Consider the following 27144-nt stretch of genomic DNA (forward strand, 5'->3'; position numbering starts at 1 on the left):
TAATTTTTAAAATTTAATTTTCAGTTATTACTTATTTTGTAAAAATTAATCCACCATTATTATAAATAAGTGTCATGAAAATCAGCCTATCATTGGCTCGGTCGAGTTAATGGGTTAATGGGTTAATGGGTCAGAGGTCTAACTAATAGATCATTCATTGACTTTGTTCATTTGGTATATATATTAAAATTTTCAAAAATATATATCAATTCATATTTTTATTCTCCAAAATTAAATTTATTGTCACGATTAAACTATAAAATATTAAATAGTTATTTATTATTATAAATTATTATTATTTTGTGGAATATTATCATTAAATTATTAAGAAAACTCATTTTTTATGACTAAATACAAAAGTTAACAAATGATCATAAATAAATATGTTGAAGATGTATAAAAAAAATAAATATTAAATTATATCATGTCAATAGGATGATAATTAATTATTATATATTGTTATGAAGATAAAAAAATATTATATAAATATATTATATGTTATTCAATAATTAATGATTAACAATTTAACATAAAATAAAATTGTAAAAAAAAACTCAATCTAGTCAAACTAAGCCAACTGAATTCGAATTACCATATTTGATTAAACTCGATCGGGTCAATTTAGACCAAACTGAATCAAATATATTTATAGTCTTTTACGTTAATTGAACCATTCAACACATTAGATCTCAATCAAAGATCGGGTGGAACAGTTCTATTTTTATACCTGTTATAAACCCATTAACTATTGAAGTCATTCTCTGTAAATTATTTATATGCATCTTAAAGCTAAGCGTTGACATAAAGTTAAAACATTGTTTTTATCTCTAGTATATGATTAGAATGAGAACCGCATGACTTGACTTAACATTTTTTTTATCACTATTAACATGCATATAAGAATATTCATTGATTTTATTAATAATTAGTTTTTTTGAAAAATTTCATTAAACACTTTTAATAAGATTTTTTTCTTATTTATATTTTTTTAACTACAAAATTTAATTTGAGACATTACTTAAAGAGATAAAGACTAAGTTGAGTTAAGATAATTCAAAATCTTAATTAATTAAAAGATGAATTTTGAGTCATTTAATAAAATTAAACTTGAAATATTATCCATTTAAACTAATATAAATATTATAATTAGAAAAATAATCATTTTTACATTACATCTAAATTCATCAAGATAAATAGTTTACTAGTTTTGTAGACATTTTTTAATTTTGGTTGTTTAAATGATTGCTATTTTCTTTTATAGTTGTGGATAAATGGCTTAATTCTATCCATATAAAGAATAATTGAAATTTATTATAAATATGCTAATAAATAAAAAAAGGATATTAAAATATAATAATTAATATAAATTATACTGATATAATTTAATTTTTTCCATCTATATATATTTAGAGAGAGGGAGAGACTGAGAGAGAGTTGATGGGACCATGAGACCAAGCTGTAATGTGTGGTGGGTTTTGGTTTTGGGACCCTACGTTTACTTGCAGACTGCATAATGTGAAATTGAAAAAAAAAAGGAAAAATGTCCGTGACTAATCATTTCAATTTTGATTATCTTTTTGGCAATGCTCTTCAACCCTTTTTTCATTGATGCCAACTGCCAAGGCCCACTCTCCTCATGATGATGTACTAAATTTAATTGATACAATTTTTGTGGTACTTACAAACCTAATATAGTTCATTAAGTAGGTATATCAGTTACAGTACATACTCCTACCATCTTTGACAAAGATTTATCGACATTTAATTATTTGATTTAAAGATGTTATCAATCTTAGGAATAAAATTAATTTGTTTGGGAGTACTTTGCGAATGTGATTGTAAGAAGACTGTTTATGTTGTGAACGAACTTCATCTTTACGAATATTCATGACATTAAAGTCAGCAATCAGCTATTAGCATACTTTATGCGCTGACTTTGGGACTAAGCTTCGAGCTGAAGATCATTTCACCATATCAAATTGAATTTTGTAGACATTTTTTTATATGAACATGTTTAATCATAATTTTACTCGTTTATTTTTTTCTCTCATTATTTATGATTTCTTGTCTTTTTTTAAACTTGTTCAGTATTTTAAAATATCCGTTCTTTTATGCTTATGTTCAGTGAAGCCGAATCTCTTGAAAAAAAAAAATCCTTCACTTTTAAAAATTTTACAATTTTAATTTTTTCAATTTCAGACTTATACTTTTTTTAATAAATTAAGTTTGTATATTTTTTAAAAATATTTATAATGTAAATAATAAATAAACTCATGTCCATCAATAGTTATAAAATATATAAATCAACATTTAAAATTCATCATAATAAATAAATTATAATTTTTTAAAAAAATAAAGAAAAAAATGCATCAATTAGAAAATAAAAGATTAAAATTATAAATTTTTTAAAAGTGAGAGATAAAATGTCTCAAAAATCGCATATTAAAAAATGGGAGAATAAAGAATACATTTTAACAAAAACAAAAAATACTGTCATTCGATGAACCTTAATTGCTATATTTGTATCTTTATCAACTATCTTTATTGTTTAAAGAGACTGTTCATTAAAGCACTCTGTTATTTTTTAATAAAAAAAGGATTGTAGGTGTTTTCTTTTATGAGAATTGACAATACAATTTAAAATATAAGTACTTATAAATTATAATACATTGAAAATTTTGTTAGCATAAAAGAAAAAGAGAACATCGAAGATAACATTTCGATAGTAGGCAGAAAAGTCCTCTAAGTTAAGTGATTACTTATATTTATTTGACTTAAAAAGAGTAAGGACTCAAACCTGTGACTTATGTCACATGCGATAGTATATGTCTTGCTGCTCTACTTAATCAACCCCTTCAAGTTATAAACTAATAATGCATTGGACCTTAGTTTTTAGTGAACTAACACTCCCCCCATTATGAGATTTAATTTGATTTATTTTGGATTGGGTTGGTTCTCATATCCAAAACCACAATCCATCCAACATACAGATATTAATCATTTATTATTTTAATACTCTTTTGAATTTTCTCAATATTTCTATTATTGAGTAATGGTTTTATACTTATTTAATACTTCAAAAATATTTAAAATGTTTTGAAGAAAATCTTAATGTCATGACAAATATTAATTAGTATCGTAAAGACATTAAATGATGAATTAAAAGTAAAAAATTATATTAAATAAATATCATTAAAATGTTCATTATAATTTCTAGTACATTTATATGTAATTAATTTTCAATATAAAAAGTCCATTAGAATTTTTTTAACAACTACCCTAAAGAGAATTGTGAAGTAGTATTTCTCTTATTTTTAACTGTTGTTAACAATAATTTGTTTAATAGTAACAAACAGAAAGGGAAATATAGCACTTGAAAGTTTATTTGTTTCCAAACTGGGAATCGGGCCAGGTTCGTGGTTTGAATAAGCGAATCCTGTTGATACTTAAACACACATAAATCTTATACATTATGATTGTAATTATTATAACCATGTAAATAGCTAAATAAAGTTGGGACAAAAAGAGGTGAAAAAAATAAATAGACTGGAATTCATTTGAAGCGTCTTGGATATGCTTTGCCTAATTCCGCGTCACTTGGTGGGTCCCATTCACAAAAAGACCAAAAAGCCCTTTCCCTTTCAAATAGCGGAGTTATGTATCCCATAAACTTATTTACATTCGGATTATGTAATGATAATAATATATTTTAATTCACTTTTTTAAAAGTTTAGTTAATATAAGATTAAAATATAATTTTCATATTCTTATTTTCTTAAATTTATGATTTTAATCCTTATATTTTTAACTAAAACATTTTATCTGTTATTTTTGAAAATTTTATAATTTTAATCTATTATTTTTTAATTTAAATAATTTATCCCCACATATAAAAAATTCATAATTTTAGTTCTTATTGTCAAATTCAAATGTTGATATATATATTATATAAATGTTAATGAACACATGTTTATTTATTATTTACATAATAAATTATTTTTAAAAATTATTTTATTATTAACAAATTTAATTTATTAAAAAAATTAAAAAGTATATAGTCAAATCTAAAATTAAAAAATTGGATTAAAATTGTAAGTTTTTAAAAAGTGTGGGAAAAATTGTCAAAATTAAAAAATAGCAAAACTAAAATTATAGATTTTTAAAAAGTAAAAATAAAATATCTTATTTACAAAATATGGGGCTAAAATCAAGGATTTAAAAAAATAAGAAGATAAAATTTGCATTTTAACCTTAATATAATGATAAAATATTATAATATTGAAATAATAAAAATTCTACCAACAAATTGTTGGTTTGAATAATATTAAATTCCATCTTCTTAAATAAGTTTTAAATTTTAATTTTATGAATGAAAAAGGTAATTAAAAAAATCTCATTAAAAATAACCGATTAAATTATTTAATAAAAACTAGTCATAATAAATGAGATGAATACTTTATGTCATTAACGTGATTAAAAAAAATATAACAAGAAGCCTTGCGTATACAGGCGGTGTAATGCGTAGACTGTACATTTGGGGCTTCTCAAACTTTGTATGATATAACTCTAAGATCACCTTCTGCAATTATCAAGTGAGCCAGACTCGGATTAAATGTTCTGAATCGACTTTGGATTTATTCCCAACTTAACATGATTCTCCTAATTTTTTGGATCAGTCAATAAAAGTTTTATTAAGGATAAATGAAAAGGTTCAAGTTGTACCTCGTTGAGGTATTAAAAGAAGCTAGGAGCAAGGTAAGCTACGGTTAACATATATTAACATCCCCAAATAATGGGCATAAATAAAATATTTCTTTTGTTTTTATATATAACACCTAATTATCTAATTTATCAAAATTAAAAAAATAATTAATAGTTGACAACAATAAATTTATTTTAAATTCATAATTTTTTTTAAAACTATCATTCTTATTAATATTTTTCTTTTTTAATAGTTTACCAAGGACATTTATAGTATAAAAATAATTAATGTAAGAAATATTATAGGTTAAATCTTATAAAAAAATATTTTAAATTTAAATCTTATAAATAGGTAGAGAGGAAATATAATCATTAATAGTTTGGTATAAATGCATATACAGCTTGATGTAACTTTGGCTTGATAAAAGTAGTCAAGTATTAAAAGTTAACTTTTTTTATGGATATGAATTTGATCTTTTAATGCCATTGAATTTTTTTTTAGTTGACAATTCTCCTTAAAGAGATTCAATGACCTTAGGGATAGTTTATTAGTTGTATTTGGGTAAAATAATTTGGTGATTATGCTTGCACAATAATTTTTAGATGAATTTATGTTGACAGTCTTAACATATCATTAACATCTATCTAATAATACTTTGAGAGTCTCTTCATCTACCATTTTATTGTATTAAAATAGAAGAAGCAATCTAACATAATGATCAATTTTGACATGTAATGATGATGGCATATTAGTTTTGTTGAAGTCTATTTGTTGGAATCCTCATATATCAATATATCACTGATGGACATGAAAGTTGAAACTCTCACAATGTCACCCCATCTACCAACTTTTTTGGATTAAAAGAAATGCATACATGATAATATTTGGAGAAATTCTTCACCTACCATCTTTTTTGAATAAAATAAATGTTACATACGGCTCTATCTTAGCATATATTGATCACAACACATTAATTTTGTTGATCATAATTGAGTAAATATTGACATCATCATGATCACTTGTGCTTTATGAACAATGTGGGAAAAAAACAATATAATATAAAGCTCTATCTTGGCATATATTGATCATGGCATACTAATTTTTTTGAAGTCTTTTGTCTTACAAGAACGTTGATCCCAATTGAGCGAGTCGAGCAAATCATGGCAAGTGACACCAACACAATCACTTGTGCTTTAAACCACTTATTCACAACTTAGAAATCTTTATGTATTACTCATGAGAAACATAAAACTTTCTCAATGTCACTTTATTTACCGTCTTTTTGGGTAAAAAAAAATCAAACTAGATATTGACATGTATTGATCATGATACATTAATTCTGTTGAAGTTTATTTTCTTTTTATAAGAACATCAATTACAATTAGGCAAATTCTAACACTTCTCTTTGACCACTTACGCACGATATGAGAATAGTTACCTAACACTAATTAGGGACACAAAACTTTACCGATGATAGAAGCTTGAATTTCGCAAAATAGTTATACCTAACTCACTTCTCTCTGCACTTACAAACACTCAACACTTTCTATACTTTTATTTGTACATGTTACACTATACTATAAATTGTTTCAGAATTTTTGCACGAGACTACTATTGTGGTCTTGGTGAATTTTAATGCTACATAGCGCGCGATGCCGCAAGCCAATTTTATTACTACCCTAACATATTGAGTTCACGCATAATATATTTAAAATAAGTTTTATTTGTAAATTAAAAGCTTAAAATTAACACCATTTTAAAAAGTTTTTAATTAAATTATCACCAATGATTCGATATAGTAAGTATGATTACTGTGCACAAGACGATAATGGGGTGAGACAAACACAAATAGTACCTCCGTCATCGATCTATTCTGTTGGATGAAGATTCATCTTATACTGACATAATATTCATTAAACTGTATTTATAAATTTTATGAATATCCATGACATCTATAAATATTTATTAAAATATATTTGAAAAAAGTGGAAAAAAAGAAAAAAATTGACATATATTTATATGACAAATTACTTTATATATAATTAGAAGCATTTAAATAGTTTAAAATGTAGATACTCAATCTCAAACATAAACATGACGACTCTCTTATTACATGCTCCTGCCTTGTCAATAGGGTGATAAAAAAAGTTCCCTTTAATTACAAATATTTTGTTGAGTTATCCAAATTCAACTTGTAGGAAATTTTACTAGCAAATATTCGATGATATTGAATTTTTTTTGTTTGTTATTCCTAATTGTGCGCGTATTTAATTAACGATAATAAAATATTCAGGTTGCACAAAATGTACTGAAATTCACATTAGTCATTTTAAGTAAGAAAAGAAAACTGTTTTCTCCATTCTACTTGATATTTGTTTATTTTTTAATCATCTTAGACATATATAGCCCCTGTCTAAGATTCGTAGATTAGTTAATTAATAAATATAAATATATACAAAACTTTTGAAATCAAGCAAGATTTGTACCATATAATCAAAGCAAATGTTCCAAATATTTGTCATTTATCAATTATGACCCGAACTGCATACTTTTAATGACTAAAATTGGATAGGAATTGACAAGCATCTTAGTGTAATGAAAACCAAATGAGAGAGGTGTGAAAGCCACAAAAGCCAATCTGAAAATGAGCTAAACTATGCATGACTTTTTGAAAATTGCTGTTACGATGTGCAACTGTATATGGCACGTTCAGGTCAGGTGGTTCTGCTTTCATTGTACAGGTAGTAGAATGATATACGTGGGCGATGGAGGATTAAATTTCCCAAGCAAACACGAAAACGAGAAAAATAAATATATATGTATATATATAAAGTTAAAGAAAAATAATTGTTTTCAACTATACGTTTTTATTTTATTTTATGTGCTAAATAACTAACTCAGAGAAGAAGAAGGATGTTGCATTTTTTTTTATCAGCATGCATATAATCTATTGCGAAGTGTGAGAGAATACATATAATCCAAATAACTGCTTCTTTTTTGACATAAACCAAATAACTACTTAAAAAAGTAATAATAGTGGTATATAACATGCAAAATGTATTACTTATATATCTAAAAACATACATCATTGATATTGTTAAATAAAAAGAGAAATAGAAATGAAATGTAAAGACTTATATATGTAAATCATATATTACAAAAAATTACGCATAAATAAGTTTTGTGGCGATTTAACTATCACTCAGTTTTAGCATAAAGAGCCCTCTTTTTCCATGTACAAAGAGCTTTTTTTAAACACTAGGCGCAGTGAGAGATTATAAGTCATGTTGAGAAGGGACAATATATAATAAATAAATAGTCCATAGGTTACTAAATGGACTACACGACAAGCACCGCTCGATGGTTTTGCTCCCGACAAAGGTCATGAACCCGGTTCTTCTAACACGTGGACGGTGGGATTCGCATTGTTTATTTCCAACGGAAAACTTGGCGCCCACGTTATATCCTCACTCTATTTCTTGATAAATATTAATAACAGTAAAACATATTATTAAAAAATATCATTAATACGTTAAATCCTAATTCTTTTATATATTTTTAATGTAATTAATAATAAAAATATTATTAATTCCTTTTAACTAATAAAATAAGGACATATGTTAAAGTTTTATTTTTTACAATATTTAAAAAAAAGAAAAAAAAAACTTCTGAGCAGTTCTGTCTCCTTCGTAAACTAACCATGGTTAGCTTGCGCCGCTTTAGCCTGGTTAGTATATTTTCCAATACAATACTACATATGACTGACATATATCATCCTCGTTTGAAATAATTTCTCTCTCTCTCTGCTCTCTAACTCGCTCCACCGCGCCGCCTACTCAGACCGTCGTACACACACCGGGCGAGAACGTTGAATCGCCGTTTCATTGGAAAGAGGAACATCTCTCTTCTCTCAGTCTACAAAGTACAAACCAATCCATTCCCCCAAAACCGAAATCCCTAAAAACAATTAAAAAGAAACTCATAGAGGAGAGTTCAGTTCACGATAGCAAGTTTCATTGAATAAACCATGACGGAACCTCAGAATCCTTCACCATTGACACATTCTCCAGCGTTAGAAATCGCACCTCAAACTCAACCACTGCCACCTCCCAAAAAGAAACGAAACCTCCCTGGAATGCCAGGTATATTTATTTAATTTCATTTAAACATACTTTCAATTTATTTATTGTCCATAATTATATAATAAATATATTCCAGTTGCTTTTAAGTTTGTGTGTAACTTCATGAATATTCTTCATTGAATGAATGTTAGTAGTAATTATTTTGGATTTTGCGTTTGTTTGTTTTTTTCAGATCCAGATGCTGAAGTGATTGCTTTGTCACCGAAGACGCTGTTGGCGACGAACCGTTTCGTGTGCGAGATCTGCAACAAAGGCTTCCAGCGCGACCAGAATCTACAGCTTCACCGACGCGGCCACAACTTGCCGTGGAAGCTGCGGCAGCGAGGGAGCAAAGAACCGCAGAAGAAAGCTTACGTGTGTCCCGAACCTTCCTGCGTCCACCACAACCCCGCAAGGGCGCTCGGCGACCTCACCGGCATCAAGAAGCACTTCTGCAGAAAACACGGTGAGAAAAAGTGGCAATGCGAACGCTGCTCTAAGAAATACGCCGTACACTCCGATTGGAAGGCTCATATGAAAACTTGCGGCACCAGAGAGTACCGATGCGACTGCGGCACCTTGTTCTCTAGGTATCCAAATCAAAATGAAAATATTCATTACTTGTCTTTTTTATTTTTCAATGTAATGTCGCTAACAGTAATACGTGTATCTTTCTTAAAGGAGGGATAGTTTCATCACGCACAGAGCATTTTGCGATGTCTTAGCGCAAGAGAGCGCAAGGGCCCAGGACCAAGCCCAAGGTGGTAGCAGCAATAGCTACGTGGTTGTTGTGTCTTCTTCGCCGCCTACGCCTCCACTCACTCCCTCTGCGTCTGTGGTGTCTCCAACTTTGTCCATTCAGAGCTCAGGTAGTTCCATTAATTATTCCGTTTCAAGCTGCGTGATTTTTTCAGATACGTTTTCGTCTTTCGTCAACTTTTCATTAATTAGCAAGATAAGTGCTATATAAATCATCGGTGTTATGATAAGTTATAAGCATGACGCAGGCATGATTTGAATTTGGAGGATGTGTTTTTTGTCACGTACCGATGCAGCTTATATTTTTTTGTTTTCTTCTGCTTGTCGGAAAACTCGACAGGTCCAGCACTAGTTGCTAGTGCCAAATACCAGTAAAGGGTCGGTAGGATGGATTGATCCGCTCTGGCCTGCACTCTGCAGAGGAGATAGGGAAGAGATCTATCTACTAAGATTATTAATTATTTTTTTTAAAAGAATTGAGATTTAAACATCAATTTATATTTGAAAAATTCTTATAATTTTTTATTTATTTGGATGACAAAATAAAATTCTTTTGAAGTATAATAAATACAAGTATGTTCGTTAAAACATGATTTCTTTCATAATTAATATTATTAACTTTAATTTCATTTGAAAAAATTAATGCTACTCACGTTGATGATACACAAAATATGTCAACAAGAAAAAGTTAAATCACTGTTTAACGCTCAAATTCTTAGTAGTCAGGCACTAAAGCTGTATTTATTCGTGTATATTTATATGTATACGGCGTATACCTTTTTGTTCGTTAGGGCAGAGATGTTCTGAACGAGAAACTAGATTTGAAGTTGAAGATGCGAATAACAAGAAAGACCTCTATTATTGCTTTCCTTTTTGCTCCATGCATATTCAATTTCAAGCTTTTTAACTCTCTATTTCAGGTTATAATATAATTGAATAATCATATGAAAAGCTTCCCTTTTTTTTTTTTTTTCTAACTCTGTTTTTGATTGGTGTATGATCTGTTTCGCAACATCTTTTCCTCGTTTTATGTCCTAGACTTTTTACCTTTGTTTACCTTTTTGGTCATTTGGCACTAGAAATTCCGGAAAACCCATCAACGAAGGTGTCACCGACGTCTCCAAACGCATCGTGTTTCGTGACAAGCAGCAGCAGCACCCCCTCCAGTACCACCAGTGTTTTTGCAAGTGTTTTAGCACCGTCGACAACACCAACAACTCCTTCACAATCACCATCAAATTCAACTTGTTCATTCTCCAACCTCATGTCAAACTTGGCTCGTTCGGAAAACTCCAATGCCTTAATGAGAGAACCCACATCCCTCTCCCTCTCCACACCACCCTATCACTCCAACAATGACCCTCTTCATTACACTGCATTACCCCAACCTGCACTATCTGCCACTGCACTACTCCAGAAGGCAGCTCAGATGGGTGCTTCAAATGCATCCCTTCTTCGTGGATTAGGCTTAGCAAGAACATCCTCCTCCTTCGGGAAAGACGAGGGTGTTAACATTAATGCAACCACAACATTACAATGGAATGGCCAAGTGAAGCAAGAGAATCATCCAGTGGTGGATAACCTTGGGCTTGGGCTTCCATGTGGGAGTGGGAGTGTGCCAGATGTGATGATGGGCCCTACTACTCCATTTGTGGGCCAGCCCATGACCCGTGATCTTCTTGGTCTGAGCGTCGGTGGCGGGGCAACAAGCAGGGGTGGTCTCTCTGCTTTACTCACCTCTTTTGGAGGAAACTTTGATTCGCCGAGTGAGGGAGGAGTTCACCGGTAGAAAACTTGGTAATGCTTATTATGTGTTTGTTTTTCAGTTGCCTCCAGTGCTCTGCTCAAACGTAAAAAACAAACGCGCCCTTAATTAGTTGCATCTGCTCAACAAAGTGGTTCAGTTCAGTCTTTTTGGCCACACCCGGAATTTTTGTGACGGGTAAATCAGCCAACTGATTGCTATGCAGAAAATGATAGGATAAAGTTACATGTAGAATGCGTTAGAATAATCTCTCTTTTGAATATTTATTGTGTATAAAATTAGAATGCCTTTTCACTTTTTCTTTTTCTGTAATAAGTGTGCTCATGCTGTAGATATGGCCAGTTGGCCACTGCCGTTTTATTTTTTATGTTGAATTTCACCGCAACTAAACCTAGTACATACTAGTATATAGTATCTTTTCTTTGGGGAGCGTTTATTTAAATTGGAATACAAAATTAAAATATGGTCCTATTTTATATTTATTTTGGATTTTTAAAATATAATAAAATAAGAAATTAAAAAATAGTTTTACTAAAAACTTAATTAATTATAAGGTCAAGAATGCTGCTTTCATCTTTTAAGTTTAATTATAATTTTATTTATTTATTTTATTTACGTTAGTCTAAAGTTTTTATCCGAATTTTCGTTATCACTGCTGCATTCAACTTAACAGGTGTTATATGTGACGTTTTATTGAATTTGGTTTAATTATTCATTTCATTAGTTTGACGATTCATACGTTCTTTCTTAATTCTTATAGTTTAGGTTTTAATTTTTTTTAGTCTTTATAATTTGTTTTTTTATTTGTATTTTAATTTTTTTTATCTATATATTTTGAAAGTAATTTTTTTAGTATTTATGTTTTGTATTTTAATTTTTTTTAGTCTTTATCATTAAAATATGAATAGTATTATTAATTAGAATTAATTACAAAAATATTAAAAAATAATTCATAATTAATTTATCATAAGATAATTTGTAAAAATAATTTATAATAAAAAAATAATTGATAATTTGTAATTAATTATTTTTATATTTTTTTTAGTAAGAACAAAAAAACAATTAAAATATAAATTATATGGACTAAAAAATACTTTCAACCTATAAGAACTAAAAAATAATTAAAATATAAACTATACAGACTAAAAAACTCCTTTTTAAATTAAAAAATTAAGAGAAAATGAAAATATAAATTATAATAATTAAAAAATCACTTTTAAATTATATAAATTAAAAAATATAAGAATTACCATTTATGATATATTAATATCATCCATCAAGGAGATATAAGGTTGACGTGGTTGAAGAAAGTAGAGAGGAGAAAAAAAAGGTTATGGGTTTAAATTTTTCCAACTAACATTTCTAATAAAATTAATAAATTAATATTTATCTATAAAATAAATTTATCGTCCACCAAGATCTGCATATATAACTATAAGTTGATACTAATACGGATACAATCACTTAATTTAATTCACTGATACAGGCCCCACAACAAAACATTTGGTTTCTTGTTTTGCAGCATCAAAATTTAAATAATTAGAGGATAAAAATCATAGGCCAAAACTATTCTCTATATTTATTGCTCAAGGAGTTGAGCCATTCCTTTGAACCTACCAAGCTGTGTTTCATCAGATGTGTATGGTCCCTCGCATAATCACATTGGCTTAAGGCTAACATGAGAGTGCACAACATCACGTTATAAATTGTTGTTGGGGAGTGGCCATGACGATCTAAATCCAAGCCGGCATCAATTCTAGGTGAGGTATAATGTTTTTTTTCCTGAATCTCTACAATAGAGCACAACCTATATATTTCTTCAGGCTATTTGTCCTGATCCATTGGGCATCATGCACTTTGATAGGATGTGTTGTAGAGAAAGAAATATCAATATGCACACAGAGCAAACTGTTCATTCAAATCATATGTAGATGCATTTGAGTTTGGCCTGGTATATGTTATGTTTTCAGTGTATGTTTGTTTTGCTATGGGTACGCCTTAGAAATTGAAAATGAGAAGGTCTTCCGATCTTTTTCCCTTGCATTAAATTTCAATGAATCAAGCTAGCTAGATCATATGCTATCAAGTGAAAGCTTATTGAATACTTTATTCCTTCCTCATGCATGAAGTTGCTTTGAGTTGCAATTAACTTTAGGGTTGCCTCTATCAGAATTTTCTTCTAATCCAGGGCAATGGAGGCATTTGTCAGTTTTGAGATTTTTTTACACACATACTCCATGTGTATCTTGTGACCTGAAGTGAAGTAAGGGAACTTACATGAGTTAGGAGTGTGTGATTGTATCTCTTATTGGATTGTTGTAGTTTGTTTTTGTGCAGTGAAAGAAAATAACATTTTGTTTTTCCTGATTGATTAGATTCATTTTGCTGGAAGAACATTATCATTATTATTGGAAATATGGTTAAAGTATTGATTTTGAAAATGACTAGTGTTTAGAATTTGATGTGAGGCTTCAATGTAGGGAAATGCCTCTTCTGGCATTGGTGTTGCTGAGCATAGCGTAAACACGTTCCTGGAATTGCAGAGGAAGAAAGTTCATCGCTATGTGATTTTTAAAATTGATGAGAAAAAGAAAGAGGTTATCGTTGAAAAAACTGGAGGCCCTGCTGAGAGCTATGATGATTTCACTGCATCCTTGCCTGAAAATGATTGCCGATACGCTGTCTTTGACTTTGATTTTGTGACATCTGAGAACTGCCAAAAGAGCAAAATCTTTTTTATTGCATGGTTAGTCACTTAGTTTCTTGTACAGCCATAGAAATTGCATATTGTATTAACTCATTGATTTCTGTATACACTGCTTTACATGTGTGAATATAGCATTTTACTATTGCACTTACATATCTTGCTCTCAAGTCTTGAAATACAAATTATTATCATGAATATTATGACTTTGCTCATCATGAGTTAAGACAAAAATCTTACAGTGTATCATGAATATTATGACTTTGCTCATCTAAAGAAGCATATATGGGTACAGTGGAAAGCAGATGAACAATGTAAATTCTGTACAGTGATGTTATTCTCTAGTATATCTACATATGATTCCAATCGTTTACAATTTTAATTTTTTTTTTCTGATGGACAAACATAGTTTTATTAAAATGAGTACAAGGGTACTCAAACCCTCTACAAGGACCAGACCAAATAAATCAAGTGCAGGTCCAAAACTAACAGCATTGTCTTATACGAGTAAAAGGATCAATGCACCAATCAGAATCTATTCATCTGGAAAACCATGATCGAGCCATTTGTGAGATCCCTTAACCTCACCATATCAAAGGCTGAGTTTTGGAAAACAGTCTTATTTTGCAACAACCATATTGACCAAACTACAGCATGCTAGAAAATATGGCAAGCCTTTTTTACTTTCTTGAAGTCAAGGGATGGAATCTGGATCTTCGTAAAGCTGTCAAGTATTTAAGTTTCTCTTTGTTTATTATGATTTGGAAAAAAGAATAAACTTAGTATAAATGGAATGTGTCAAGTCACTGGTTGGCATGAGAGGTTTGTTGTTTTGATGGTTTGTTTTTTGAAGGTAGAAAGAAGGACTTCTAATCTTTTGATTTGGGATCTGAGTGATATTTGGTATGTGCAAGTTTTTTATCAGATGGAATCGAACAAAACTTATTACTGAGGTAGGTACATATTGTTATATTTTCAAATGGAGTAGTGGTACGTTGTAATGGACTTGTTTAGATATTTTCAAGCAAAATTGAACTTCAATTACTCTAATACCTTGTTGAACTGGGGACGTATGTAAGACTATAAATATGTTTTCCCTCTACTAGACTTATCCACTGGTATGCTCCTTCTTGAGCTTTCAGACCCCTTTTTTAGCTAATTAGTTGTTTTCCCCCCTATTTCCAGTAGTTGATTATGTTTTGTTGTCCTCACTAAACGCATGGGATAGTTTTTGATTACCTTTCACTTCACATGAACTCTTGTGTCAAATGTCTGCATATGGTAACCATCTTCTCAGCCATTTCTTAATTTTTGTGCTTATTATCTTTTCGGTGTTTTGATTATTTTATACATTGAGCATGTCGTAAGATAGACAACCTTGAAAGAATTGTTGGGACAGTATCAAAGTATGATTCAGTTACTTTCTACTAAACCAGAGGAAGCTTCTCTTAAATAATTTGGCAAATATGTTATTGCCTTTATTCTGCTTTTCAGTTTATGAATTGATTATTTTACAGGTCTCCTTCAGTGGCCCGCATTCGCCCAAAGATGCTATATGCAACATCCAAGGACAGGTTCAGAAGGGAGCTGCAGGGCATCCATTATGAGATTCAGGCAACAGACCCAACAGAGATGGATCTTGAAGTCCTCAGAGAACGTGCAAACTGAGCAGTCACCTACACAAGAGGGTTGTGTCTAGGTGATGTAGTTACAACAAAAGCAGTGATTATCGAAATAAAATATTGATTTTAATTTAAAACAATATATATTTTTTTAAAAAAGCGAGCCCTGATGCAGCGGTAAAGTTGTGTCTTGATGACTTGTTGGTCATGGGTTCGAATCCGGAAACAGCCTCTTTGCATATACAAGGGTAAGGCTGCGTACAATATCCCTCCCCCGTATCTTCGCATAGCGAAGAGCCTCTGGACAATGGGATACGAAGTTTTTATATATTTTTTTAAGAGCCAAGGAAAATTTTATTCAAATAGACTTAGTTTGGAACACAAGCTAGCGGTGACCAAAACCAAGCCCAAGTTTTTCATCCAATTGGCATGGTGAATTCATTAACTTATGGCCTTATTATCACTTTTCTTATTCTTACACTTTACTTCATAGGAATATTGTTCACAAGGGATTTGTAAGTATACCCACTTAGCGTTTAAAAGAGATATTTCAGTAGGTTAGACTTTGAATATATTTTTTAAAAAAAATCGAAACTAAAACTTTCTAAAATATTCAACGAATGTACGTTAATAAATTCTTATCCAAAATATATGGGAAGACTTAATTTGGAAAAATAATCATCAGCATCAGGAGGACTGGGAGCAAGCACAATATGCAGCAGCTTTTGAGTGGGAAGGTTTCAGGAAATTAAAGCCTTCGTCACTATACCCTCCAACAACACTCTCGCGCGCCGCCGTAGCTAGCCTCGAACAAGCTTCTCGCGCGCCGCCATAGCTAGCCTCGAACAAGCCTCTCGCGCGCCGCCGTAGCTAGCCTCGAACAACACCTCTGAAGACCTTCCTCAGTTACTGAGGTCTCCCTTCCTGAGTTCGCATCATCACTCAGCTCCCACCGTACGCGGCGGTGCACCCGTAGCCTGTCGTGACTCACCACTCTCTCGCGCGACCAAATTAGGTTTGTTGTAAGATTTCTTTTTGGTCCCTCTTTTACGGTTTTACCTATTTTCGCTTTTCATTATTTTTTTCAAATTAGAAAAACAAGCAAACAAAGTACTTGGTGTGATGTTTGTTGAAATTATGTAAATTGGATGTTCGTGATGCTGATTATTTTATATTCGAACTGTTTTGGAGTGAAAATAACACAAACTATTTTGTGTTTTTTTAGGCAAGTAGGAGAAATGAAGTGATGCAGAGGTAAATACTGTTGGCTAGTGCTAATTCCATGGGAACTGTTTTTCTGCTGAAGATAAACCTTTACAATGAAATAGTAAGTTGGTATTTCACTCCCCTGAATATTTCATTGATCAATCTTGGTCTTGCTGATACAGTGTTTGTATGTTGTTAGTGTTTTGATTATTGCTTTGGTACTCTTCAAGTGTGCCTAAGCAAACACTTCTGAAAGAACATTTAAAAACATTGTCACAGTAAACAAAGTTCAGTTCTGATCGTTGACGATTCTTAACCCTGTATGCTGATGAAACATACATGATTAACAATTTGCCATAGGTAAATTGTAGAAGCTGTTTAAAGTTTTCTTTTTAGGAAATAAAATTAAGATGTAAAAGTCCTCAATCCTATATTGACTATAGGCCATATTCTTAGACTTGTTATGGTGCTCAATAAGGGTATTTTAGAGGGGTTCGTATGTTGGGACGTTACAAGGGTATTTTATGGTGCTCTCAACAAATAATTTTTTATCTGCTGAAGAGCTTCTTGTTTTCTCAGGATTTCTAATTTTAGGTTTCACCTTTCATTTTCTCAGAATATTATTACTACTCATTGATCTCAGGTTTCTTGTATTATCAAAATATTGAACCTAAAGCATGTCATTTAAAAAACAACTTAAATACAACTGCATGTTCTAAACCAGCAAACAAAACAAATCAACATGCATAATCATAGCCTTAAAAAGCCAAAGAAAAGTAGAGCCTTACTTTGAATAATATAGCACGATGCCGACAGAGGCCAACAGATACACTGCCTATGGGAATAACAACTGATCCTAAGCAATCTTTCAGAGATTACTGCAATCCCTCCAGATGGAAAAAAAGTGATCTTCCCCAACAGAAGCTGAACCACTTGTTATAGCAATAAAACACAGTTAGACTAATATGACCAGACAAAAAGTTAAATAGGTCAAGCCATGAATGCCAAGGAGGCTCACCCATTAAAAGGACAACACCATTTAATAAACCTATACTTGTCACATTTTAGGGATCATATAAATAATTATATGAAAGAGGTAGCTAGTAACACATTTTTCCTTAGTTCCTCTGATGGGGATACAGTGAAAATCCAAATTAGCGGCTTCAAGATTCTTCCAGTTATGAGTCTGGACTGTCTTTTCTAAAGATTTTAGGAAGCCTGGGAATCAATTCATTTGATTTAAGTAGTTTATGCATGGAAACGTGTTAAAGAATGATAACTGAATCATTTCTTTATCTACTAGTGTATGAGCATGTGAAATAACAAACGAGGTCACTGCTTGAGGGTATTGAAATTGAAGACACTAGATAAAGAAAGAAAACAGAAAAAAAACGGTGAGAATTGAGATGGGAACGAGATCACAATCAACAAAAGAGAACAAATAAAAATAAAAATGTCCATGTTGGCTTGATTGTAATCTATGATTTTCAAATGTGGCAGGGGTTAGTGAAACATGTCCCAGTCGCACGAAGCTCTGATTCTCATCCAAAAAATGGTGAAAGTGCCTCCAACAAAAGCACTCTTGTTGTTCAACACCGCAACCTATCAAGGCCTTCAGCACACTTCCCACTCTATCTCCTTCATCCTAAATCATCTCCTTTCCTCTGGCATGCTACCCCAAGCCCAATCTCTGATCCTGCGTCTAATCTCTGGTCGAATCCCCTCCTCCTTAATGCTTCAACTAACACAAGCCCATTTCACCCCTTGTTTAACCTACACTCCTCTCTATGACACAATTGTCAATGCCTATGTTCATTCTCATTCAACCGACCAAGCCCTCACTTTTCTACACCACATGATTCACGAGGGCCATGTTCCTTTATCAAACACCTTCAATAATCTTATGTGCTTACTCATTAGGTCTAATTATTTCGATAAAGCTTGGTGGATATTCAATGAATTGAAGAGTAAAGTTGTTCTGGATGCCTACAGTTTTGGGATTATGATCAAGGGTTGTTGTGAAGCTGGTTACTTTGTGAAAGGCTTTCGGCTTTTGGCCATGTTGGAAGAGTTTGGTTTGTCTCCGAATGTTGTTATATACACTACTTTGATTGATGGGTGTTGCAAGTATGGAAATGTTATGCTGGCAAAGAATTTGTTTTGCAAGATGGATAGGTTGGGTTTGGTTCCCAACCCGCATACTTATAGTGTGTTAATGAATGGGTTTTTCAAGCAAGGACTTCAAAGGGAAGGGTTTCAGATGTATGAAAATATGAAGCGAAGTGGAATTGTTCCTAATGCTTATGCTTACAATTGTCTAATTAGTGAATATTGTAACGGTGGGATGGTGGATAAAGCTTTTAAGGTGTTCGCTGAAATGCGTGAGAAAGGTATTGCATGTGGGGTTATGACTTATAACATTTTAATAGGCGGGCTGTGTCGAGGGAAGAAGTTTGGGGAAGCAGTGAAGTTGGTTCATAAAGTCAACAAAGTTGGCCTTAGTCCTAACATAGTTACGTACAACATACTGATCAATGGGTTTTGCGATGTTGGAAAAATGGACACTGCTGTTAGATTATTCAATCAGTTGAAGTCAAGTGGACTATCGCCAACGTTAGTGACTTATAATACTTTGATTGCAGGGTATTCTAAGGTTGAGAATTTAGCAGGAGCTCTTGACTTGGTCAAGGAAATGGAAGAGAGATGCATTGCTCCTTCCAAAGTGACATATACGATTCTAATTGATGCCTTTGCGAGACTAAATTATACGGAGAAAGCTTGCGAGATGCATTCTTTAATGGAGAAGTCTGGTTTGGTTCCAGATGTTTACACATACAGTGTCCTAATTCATGGGTTATGTGTGCATGGTAACATGAAAGAAGCGTCAAAACTCTTCAAATCATTGGGTGAGATGCACCTCCAACCAAACAGTGTCATATATAATACCATGATTCATGGTTACTGCAAAGAAGGAAGCTCTTATAGGGCTCTTAGGCTGCTCAATGAAATGGTTCACAGTGGAATGGTTCCAAATGTGGCCAGTTTTTGTTCAACCATAGGGCTTCTTTGCCGAGATGAAAAGTGGAAGGAAGCTGAACTTCTCTTGGGACAGATGATAAATTCAGGACTAAAGCCATCAGTTTCTTTGTACAAAATGGTTCACAAAGTCAAGGGTGATGTTTAGAATATTGAACTCGGAATTAAAATATTTTGTTTCTCTTGATTCAATTTCTTATCAATAGAACATTATAATCTTTAGTCAAGCTTGTTCAAAAAATTATCCTGATTTTTTGTCTGAGGTTAATCTATATCCTAAATGCATAATAATTGATGCATTCTAGATAAATTTTTTTTTTGGTCAACATTCTAGACACAAATGAATGATTGATTAGAATGAACAGTTTGCTCTGTGTGCATATTGATATTTCTTTCTCTACAACACATCCTATCAAAGTGCATGATGCCCAATGGATTAGGACAAATAGCCTGAAGAAATATATACTTTGTCAGCTGAAAAATAAAGTACTTATGATTACTTAGTTGGTTGGGGAAATTATTAAGTAGAATGAGATTATAGTTTATTAATTTTTATGACACATGTTATTTATTTTGTTGACAAAGAATAGTAGAAAAAAGAAAGTGAAAGAAAAAAAATTTAAAACGAAAAGATTTTTTATTGCATTTTTTTGGGTATAACCGAAGAAAAATATAAACTTTCTCAGCTCTTGTTTGATTGAGTGGAAAATGAGAAGAAAAGAAAATTATATTTTTAATAAAATTAATTTAACATTTTTTTATTACACTATAACTTATTTATAATTTTTTTTTTCAAATTATAAACTCTCAACCTAATTATTTTTTTTTAACCCGAAACCAAATAAAAAGATATTCTATGGCGTAAAAAATAATTTGTTATTGTTTTCTATTTTTTTGGTCAAAAGTTACCGTTCAACTTCAAAGAGGTGATAAAGTTGAGCGCATGGAAATTTTTTTGACATGCTTTCATTGCATTGCATCCAGAGATATTGGGTTTTCATGGTATGAAACCAAAAGAAATGCGTTCTTGAAGCCTCTGTTGTTATTGGGCGGCATCAGTTGGAGGACAATCTTTTGGTCATAGATATGGCTTCCTCAAAATTAAGCTTCAGCTTGTTAGGGGTAAGAAACCCAGTGCTGGCTTCGAGGGCAGCGGCCTCCAGAATGAAGACAAAGAAGGGAAAACACAAAGGTAAGAAGGGAATATTATTTTCTCATATCCTGCTTGATTATTTACATAGCTATATATAGAGGACTTCCTCTTAACAGATTTGTATGATTTCTATTCAAAAGGAATCTAATAACGGATTTGATATGCATGACTGCCTATGAGGGAGCAACCACTACAAGCAGGATTCTGGACTGATTTTGCTAATTCGATCTTCCCATTCTGCCCCTTATACGTAATCAGCCAGGTATGCCGTCTTCACTACTCTTCTCTTGGTCCCTTCTCCTCTCTGCACCATTGATGCTGGTGGTTCCTGTATTTTTGGCATTCTAAGCTTGTTCGTAACACAGCTCCTCGCTTTTGCTCCGCAACTCAACATGTTCCCATGTTTGAGTCTTTTATTAGACCCTGAGATTACCATTGTTCAATAATGCTCCTTCTATCTATCTTTCGTCCCGTACATCTCGTGTACAATAAATCAAGCCTCGTGTAGTACTGTGACTTCAAATTTCAATGATACTTATAATTTGTACTGTACACCAATTCATGTTTATTCTGCCATTGTATTTTCCAGGACTAGTAGAATAAATATATTGAATGAAACCGAATCACTTGTAATTTTGTATCCAGACTCAGCTAAATAATGCTCTTGGATATGAAAATTAGTTGCAAACCCGACAAGAAGGTAGATTAAATTACCTTGTCTGTGATACACAGGGGGGCAACTGATGCCCCCAATAATGCATGGAAATTATATTTTTTTTTCTTCCTATAAAGTTGTTTAGAAGTAGAGGTTGACGCTTTAACTAAAAAATAAAAAAGATTGATGAGCCTAAAAAGACTATCACATAAACAGTTTTATTAAATACGTACTGTCCCATGTGTATCATAGACAAGGTAATTTAATCTACTTTCTTGTTGGGTTTGCAACTAGTTTTCATATTCGAGCATTATTTAGTTGAGTCTGGATGCAAAATTACAAGTGATTCGGTTCCGTTCAATATGTTTATTTTACTAGTCCTGGAAAATACAATGGCAGAATAAACATGAATTGGTGTACAGTACAAATTATAAGTATTGAAATTTGAAGTCACAGTACTACAGGAGGCTTGATTTATTGTACACGAGATGTACAGGGGCGAAAGATAGATAGAAGGAGCACTATTGAACAGTGGTAATCTCAGGGTCTAATAAAAGACTCAAACATGGGAACATGTTGCGTTGCGGAGCAAAAGCGAGGAGCTAAAGCTTAATTTTGAGGAAGCCATATCTATGACCAAAAGATTGTCCTCCAACTGATGCCCCCCAATAACAACAGAGGCTTCAAGTTGAATCGAATGCATTTCTTTTGGTTTCATCCCTCCATCAACAAATGCAAGACACGCCACATTTTTACTTGTCATAACCGTCATCGAATTGGCTCCATATATAGTCCACTGTGCTCCCCCGGGTAGCACTAGATCAATACTTGGCACAGCTAGGCCGGTGATAGAATTCCTAATGGTGCTTGTATCGAAGCATGCATCAAACGGTGGCACTGGTGCCACTCTCTTCATTCTTCTTCCTTCAGCCTTGTTGATGAACTCTTGAACAAAGGGTTTGTAGAGTGAACTATGTAATTCAGTCCACGGAGTCATGGTACTAATTTTGGTACCCCCATTTCCCTTCTTGTCAATGGACAACAGAGAAGAGTTTAAGTTAAGAACATGACCATCGATCTTAATTGCTTTCACATCGATGAAGTATTCGATAGAAGGAGCACCGTATATAGACACTGCACCGGTGGCAACGGGGTTGACAACAAGTGGGGTGGTTTGGAGAAACTTGGACTCAACCTGAGGGTGGCCACCACCAGCTCCAATGAAGATGTTACCAAATCCTTTCAAGTTATTTGAAGAAGGGAAGCAGAGAGAAAACTTGGGAATAAGCTTATTTGACAAAACTAGTTGTGATGGCAATGCAAGTTCTGAGTGTGAAAAGCCTATGATCCCTTTAGAGGTTCTGGGTAAACCTTGTAAAGCATTGCCAGAGAGGCCATCATCCAAGTCAACGCAGCCAGCAAGAAAGCCAGGGATGTATGTATGAGACAAGAATATGGTATCCTCGACCATTGTATAGCTGGAACTGAATTGAGCCAATGGGTTGCTTACTGTGATAGTACAGTCGCTGATTGCGCAGCCTGGTTTATAAGGGCCAATGCAGCCAGTGGAAACGCATGCAGCACCCTCGGGGCATTTCTTTGACTTACAAACGATCTTACGTTTGGATGATGAATTGTAGCGTCTGTTGCTGCAGTCATGCCAGAGGTTTTCTCCGCCAAGATCAATCACTAGATTTGTGCTGTGTTGGGGAGTTCCAATGCCAATTGTGGTGTAGAACATGTTGGTTGCTGCGTCTATCTTAATGGGCAGGAAGAAGATTTTTTTTGGTTTGGAAGTTGATTCATCTGGTAATGGTAAAGAGGAAACTGAGAAGAGGGATATTGAAAGCAGGATGAAGTGGATGGTGGCAGCAGAACAAGATGACGAAGCCATTGTGAGCATAAGCTAGAGGATTGCTCTACGCAGTTCAGCGTGTGAAGTTTCAATTTTATAGCATATCACTTGCAATGTGTAGATATTAATCTTAATGACCATATTTATGACTCTTGGACCACACTTTTTCGTCAAAAAAGGGGGCTCCTCGATCTGTGTGGCTGGATGAATAGCATTTTTTCAAATAAAATTGACTAGTTCTATGTTTTTTCAGATATTTTCTAATTGAAGACTGTTTTTATGAGTGTTTATTCTCCCGGTTAAATTAAGGTAATGATGCTTTTAGCCTTATAACATTCTAAGATTTGTACATTCAACAATTATATGAGATACGTTAAACCACTTTTTTTATGGGATAATCAATTTATACATCTACTTAAACATAAGGATAAAGAAGTCAGTGTCTTGTTTGGCCTCAATTTAGTATTTTCTTTCATGGAAGAGACTGCTCTAACATAAGGATAACGAAGAGCCAACTCCATTTGTATTGGATGAAAAATTGAGTCAAACAGAAGCAATATCCATCGCCCAGTCCATGTACATCATTCGTTTGTTTGCCTGCCAACTATGCGACTCTGAAAAATATCCACCAAGATCAGCTTGTACGTACACATTATTTTGAATAGAAATCAAAATCAAATGGCAACACTTCCATCACACTCGAGCCTAATATCATCCATCAAGGAGATATAAGGTTGGCCCTGGTTGAAGAAAGTTGAGAGGAGAAAGGAGGAAAAAAAGGTTATGGGTTTAAATCTTTCCAGTTAACATTTCTAATAAAATTAATAAATTAATATTTGTCTATAAAATAAATTTATCATCCACCAAGATCTGCATATACAACTATAAGTTGGTACTAATACGGATACAATCACTTAATTTAATTTACTGATACAGGCCCCACAACAAAACATTTGGTTTCTTGTTTTGCAGCATCAAAATTTAAATAATTAGAGGATAAAAATCATAGGCCAAAAAAATATATGCTAGAGGTCGTACTAGTTGGATCATGTCCCCCCCTCTGCTACGCGTGGTAAAGGTCCCGATAAGAAATTAAAATATATTTATTGCTCAACGAGTTCAGCCATTCCTTTCAACCTACCAAGCTGTGTTTCATCAAATGTGTATGGTCCCTCGCATAATCACATTGGCTTAAGACTAACATGATATAAAAGAGAGTGGACAGAGATCATAGTAGAACAACTAAAGGGTATCATCAGTCAACATCATTCCCTGAGGCCTCATATATCCTAACTACATCACCTAAACACAATTTGAAAATCACGTCATTACAAGATCCCTCTTAACAGCTTCGATAATCTAACGAGTTTAGTTGAAGAATGACACTTAACCTAAATTACCTGTCTTTAATATTTATATAACTAAATTCAAAAACTAAAGGTAACAAGTCAATTGATCTAAATAAAATAAACAAAAAAAGGGAATTGCAAGAGATTATGAATTAAATTAAACAACAACAACGAAAAATTACACTCATTTCCTTTGAAATAAATTCAAATGACATTCACACTTCTAATTTTTAAACAAACATTCACCTTCATTTGTTTAATTTAGGGACAAAAATTCAATTATGTTGTTTGATTAAGTGACACTTTCTGCACAACTTTCACATTTTTGCATGCCACAAGAAGGTAAAAATGTATATGTTACAGAGACACAAAATCACAAGACTATATTATTCCGAATTAAAAAACTATATCACACGTTCCCGTATTTTATTTATTTTGTTATGTGTAATGTGTTATGGGGAAGTGGATATTTTGTTTTTCATTTTTTATCATGATATTTTTCAATCGTTGGCAAGTTTAGTGTTGCCTAAAGTGTAAAATGTTGTAATGTTGGTGCTCACCAAACTAGGAATATAGCATATAGTTCAGCATCCTGATTGCTCCATTTCTTCCTTGAAGTTTATCAAAATACAATGTGGGTCGGGACAAAGTTCGTGTTTTACTTGTATTTAAATGAAATAGTGTCTACCGGTTAAAGTAAATATGGGATGGAAGTTTAATGTTAAATTATAATAAAAATCTAACATTTCAAAGAACAGTTATTTAATATGAAATATATCTAGTTGTATAAATCATAATAGAATGTGTGATTAACATAACAAATTAAAAGAATAAAAGGCATTTAAAACTATAATAAATAATTTAACGTTTTATATTTTTTCAAGTGATGAAATATATTTTTGTCAAATTTCATATTAAGTTATTTTATTTAAATAGTCCAAACGATAAAAGCTAATTATATTATTTCATTCTCCTTTCCTTAATTTTTACTTGATCAAAGCATGGCTTAGAAGAAAAGAATAGAAATAATATACTGATTAAATATTGAAAATAACGTTTTTTTAAATGAAAAACCGTTATTAACACACTTCATCGTAGCTTTTAATATAATTTCACAATAATGTTTTTGATAAACTTTTTATAGCATTTTAATTAATATTGGAAAAAAAAAGAAACCTTGAAAACAAGTCTGAACTGATCGAATAGATTTCATTTCTTATTCGAATTTGCATTTGCATGGTTGGCATCATTAAATGCTTGGAAATGGATAAGGTGGCGGTGGCGGGAGTCAATTTTGCAGCGGGTCTGTTGGACCAGGCCGTGGCGGGTCCTGCTTCTGCATTTGTACGGACCAAAATAATGCAATGCAACTTTCAAACTTGTCTCCGACAATTTTGAAGATGAGACAAGTTCGAACGAATGAACAATGCAAATTTTTTTACCAACTTGTCATAAATATACGAATATACGAATATACGATGAGCTGAATTTTTTGACCCATTTTTGAAACCCAATCAACCTGTCATGAACCACATTATGCTGGGTCGGTAGCAAGATGAGTTAAGTTGTTAGACTACTGATATTTTAGGATATAAGTTTAATTTTTCAACCCGTTTTCAAAAGCAAATCAACCTGTCATATATGAACCACATAATGTTGTGTCGCTAGCAAGATGAGTTAACGCATTAGGTTTTTTCTTTTTATCGGCAAAAAAGTACTCAGAAAAACATATACAAGATCTTAGTACCTTTCCCACCTACACACATCATATGAACTAAAAGCTTTTTTCTTTGCTTTGATTTTTATACTCATTTTTTTTTTTTTTGCTTTGATATGAACTAAAAGCTTGCCAACGAGGATTCCAGCGTCCGAATATGTGCAACTAGCTGCAGCGCATATAAAAAGATACTAGACCAACATGGCAAAAACAAAAACCCAAAAAACCATGGATTGGATCATATCAGATCGGGTTTGAAAAAATTATGAAACAAAGCCGATTAAAATGGTTTTAGGCCCATTCGAGATTTTCCAATTTTAGGTATCAATTTTACCTGATACAACATGATCAATTGAGGCTGGATTATTGGGTTTATTGTTATTTTTTTAAAAAAATAATTATCATTCTAAAAATTAAAATTTCTCTATAAATCATACCTATTACCAACAATATTCAACACAATTCATAGAAAATTAAGTTCTTTAAACATGTATGTTGTC

General features: G+C 32.2%; 4 protein-coding genes across 7 annotated transcripts; 3 read left to right on the top strand and 1 right to left on the bottom strand.

The window, feature by feature from the left end:
- The first annotated feature begins 8464 nt into the window (after nucleotides 1–8464).
- Nucleotides 8465–11737, top strand: LOC100818095 (zinc finger protein GAI-ASSOCIATED FACTOR 1). Its single transcript, XM_003527647.5, has 4 exons — nucleotides 8465–8844; nucleotides 9017–9413; nucleotides 9505–9692; nucleotides 10662–11737. The coding sequence occupies exons 1-4, from the start codon at nucleotides 8730–8732 to the stop codon at nucleotides 11369–11371; spliced, it is 1410 nt and encodes a 469-aa protein (XP_003527695.1). The 5' UTR covers nucleotides 8465–8729; the 3' UTR covers nucleotides 11372–11737.
- A 1802-nt stretch (nucleotides 11738–13539) lies between these two features.
- Nucleotides 13540–15719, top strand: LOC121174962 (actin-depolymerizing factor). Its single transcript, XM_041016058.1, has 3 exons — nucleotides 13540–13551; nucleotides 13828–14093; nucleotides 15569–15719. The coding sequence occupies exons 1-3, from the start codon at nucleotides 13540–13542 to the stop codon at nucleotides 15717–15719; spliced, it is 429 nt and encodes a 142-aa protein (XP_040871992.1).
- Nucleotides 15720–15919: 200 nt separating this feature from the next.
- LOC100819169 (pentatricopeptide repeat-containing protein At4g11690) lies at nucleotides 15920–23830 on the top strand. Of its 4 annotated transcripts, none has more exons than XM_041016246.1 (6): nucleotides 15920–16695; nucleotides 16899–17000; nucleotides 18380–20052; nucleotides 20900–21107; nucleotides 21209–21330; nucleotides 22402–23830. In XM_041016246.1, exons 3-4 carry the CDS (start codon nucleotides 18393–18395, stop codon nucleotides 20944–20946), a joined length of 1707 nt encoding a protein of 568 aa, XP_040872180.1. In that variant the 5' UTR covers nucleotides 15920–16695; nucleotides 16899–17000; nucleotides 18380–18392; the 3' UTR covers nucleotides 20947–21107; nucleotides 21209–21330; nucleotides 22402–23830. The 4 variants fall into 4 exon arrangements, with proteins under 4 accessions (XP_040872180.1, XP_040872179.1, XP_014632710.1 ...); XM_041016245.1 differs by having other exon boundaries at nucleotides 15920–16688; XM_014777224.3 differs by lacking the exon at nucleotides 22402–23830 and having other exon boundaries at nucleotides 21209–21529.
- Nucleotides 21109–23626, bottom strand: LOC100819708 (probable aspartic proteinase GIP2). The gene has a single exon (XM_003527650.5). The coding sequence runs from the start codon at nucleotides 23624–23626 to the stop codon at nucleotides 22283–22285; it is 1344 nt and encodes a 447-aa protein (XP_003527698.1). The 3' UTR covers nucleotides 21109–22282.
- Nucleotides 23831–27144: the final 3314 nt, after the last annotated feature.

The sequence above is a fragment of the Glycine max genome, chromosome 6 (assembly GCF_000004515.6).
Source record: "Glycine max cultivar Williams 82 chromosome 6, Glycine_max_v4.0, whole genome shotgun sequence".
Lineage (NCBI taxonomy): Eukaryota > Viridiplantae > Streptophyta > Magnoliopsida > Fabales > Fabaceae > Glycine > Glycine max.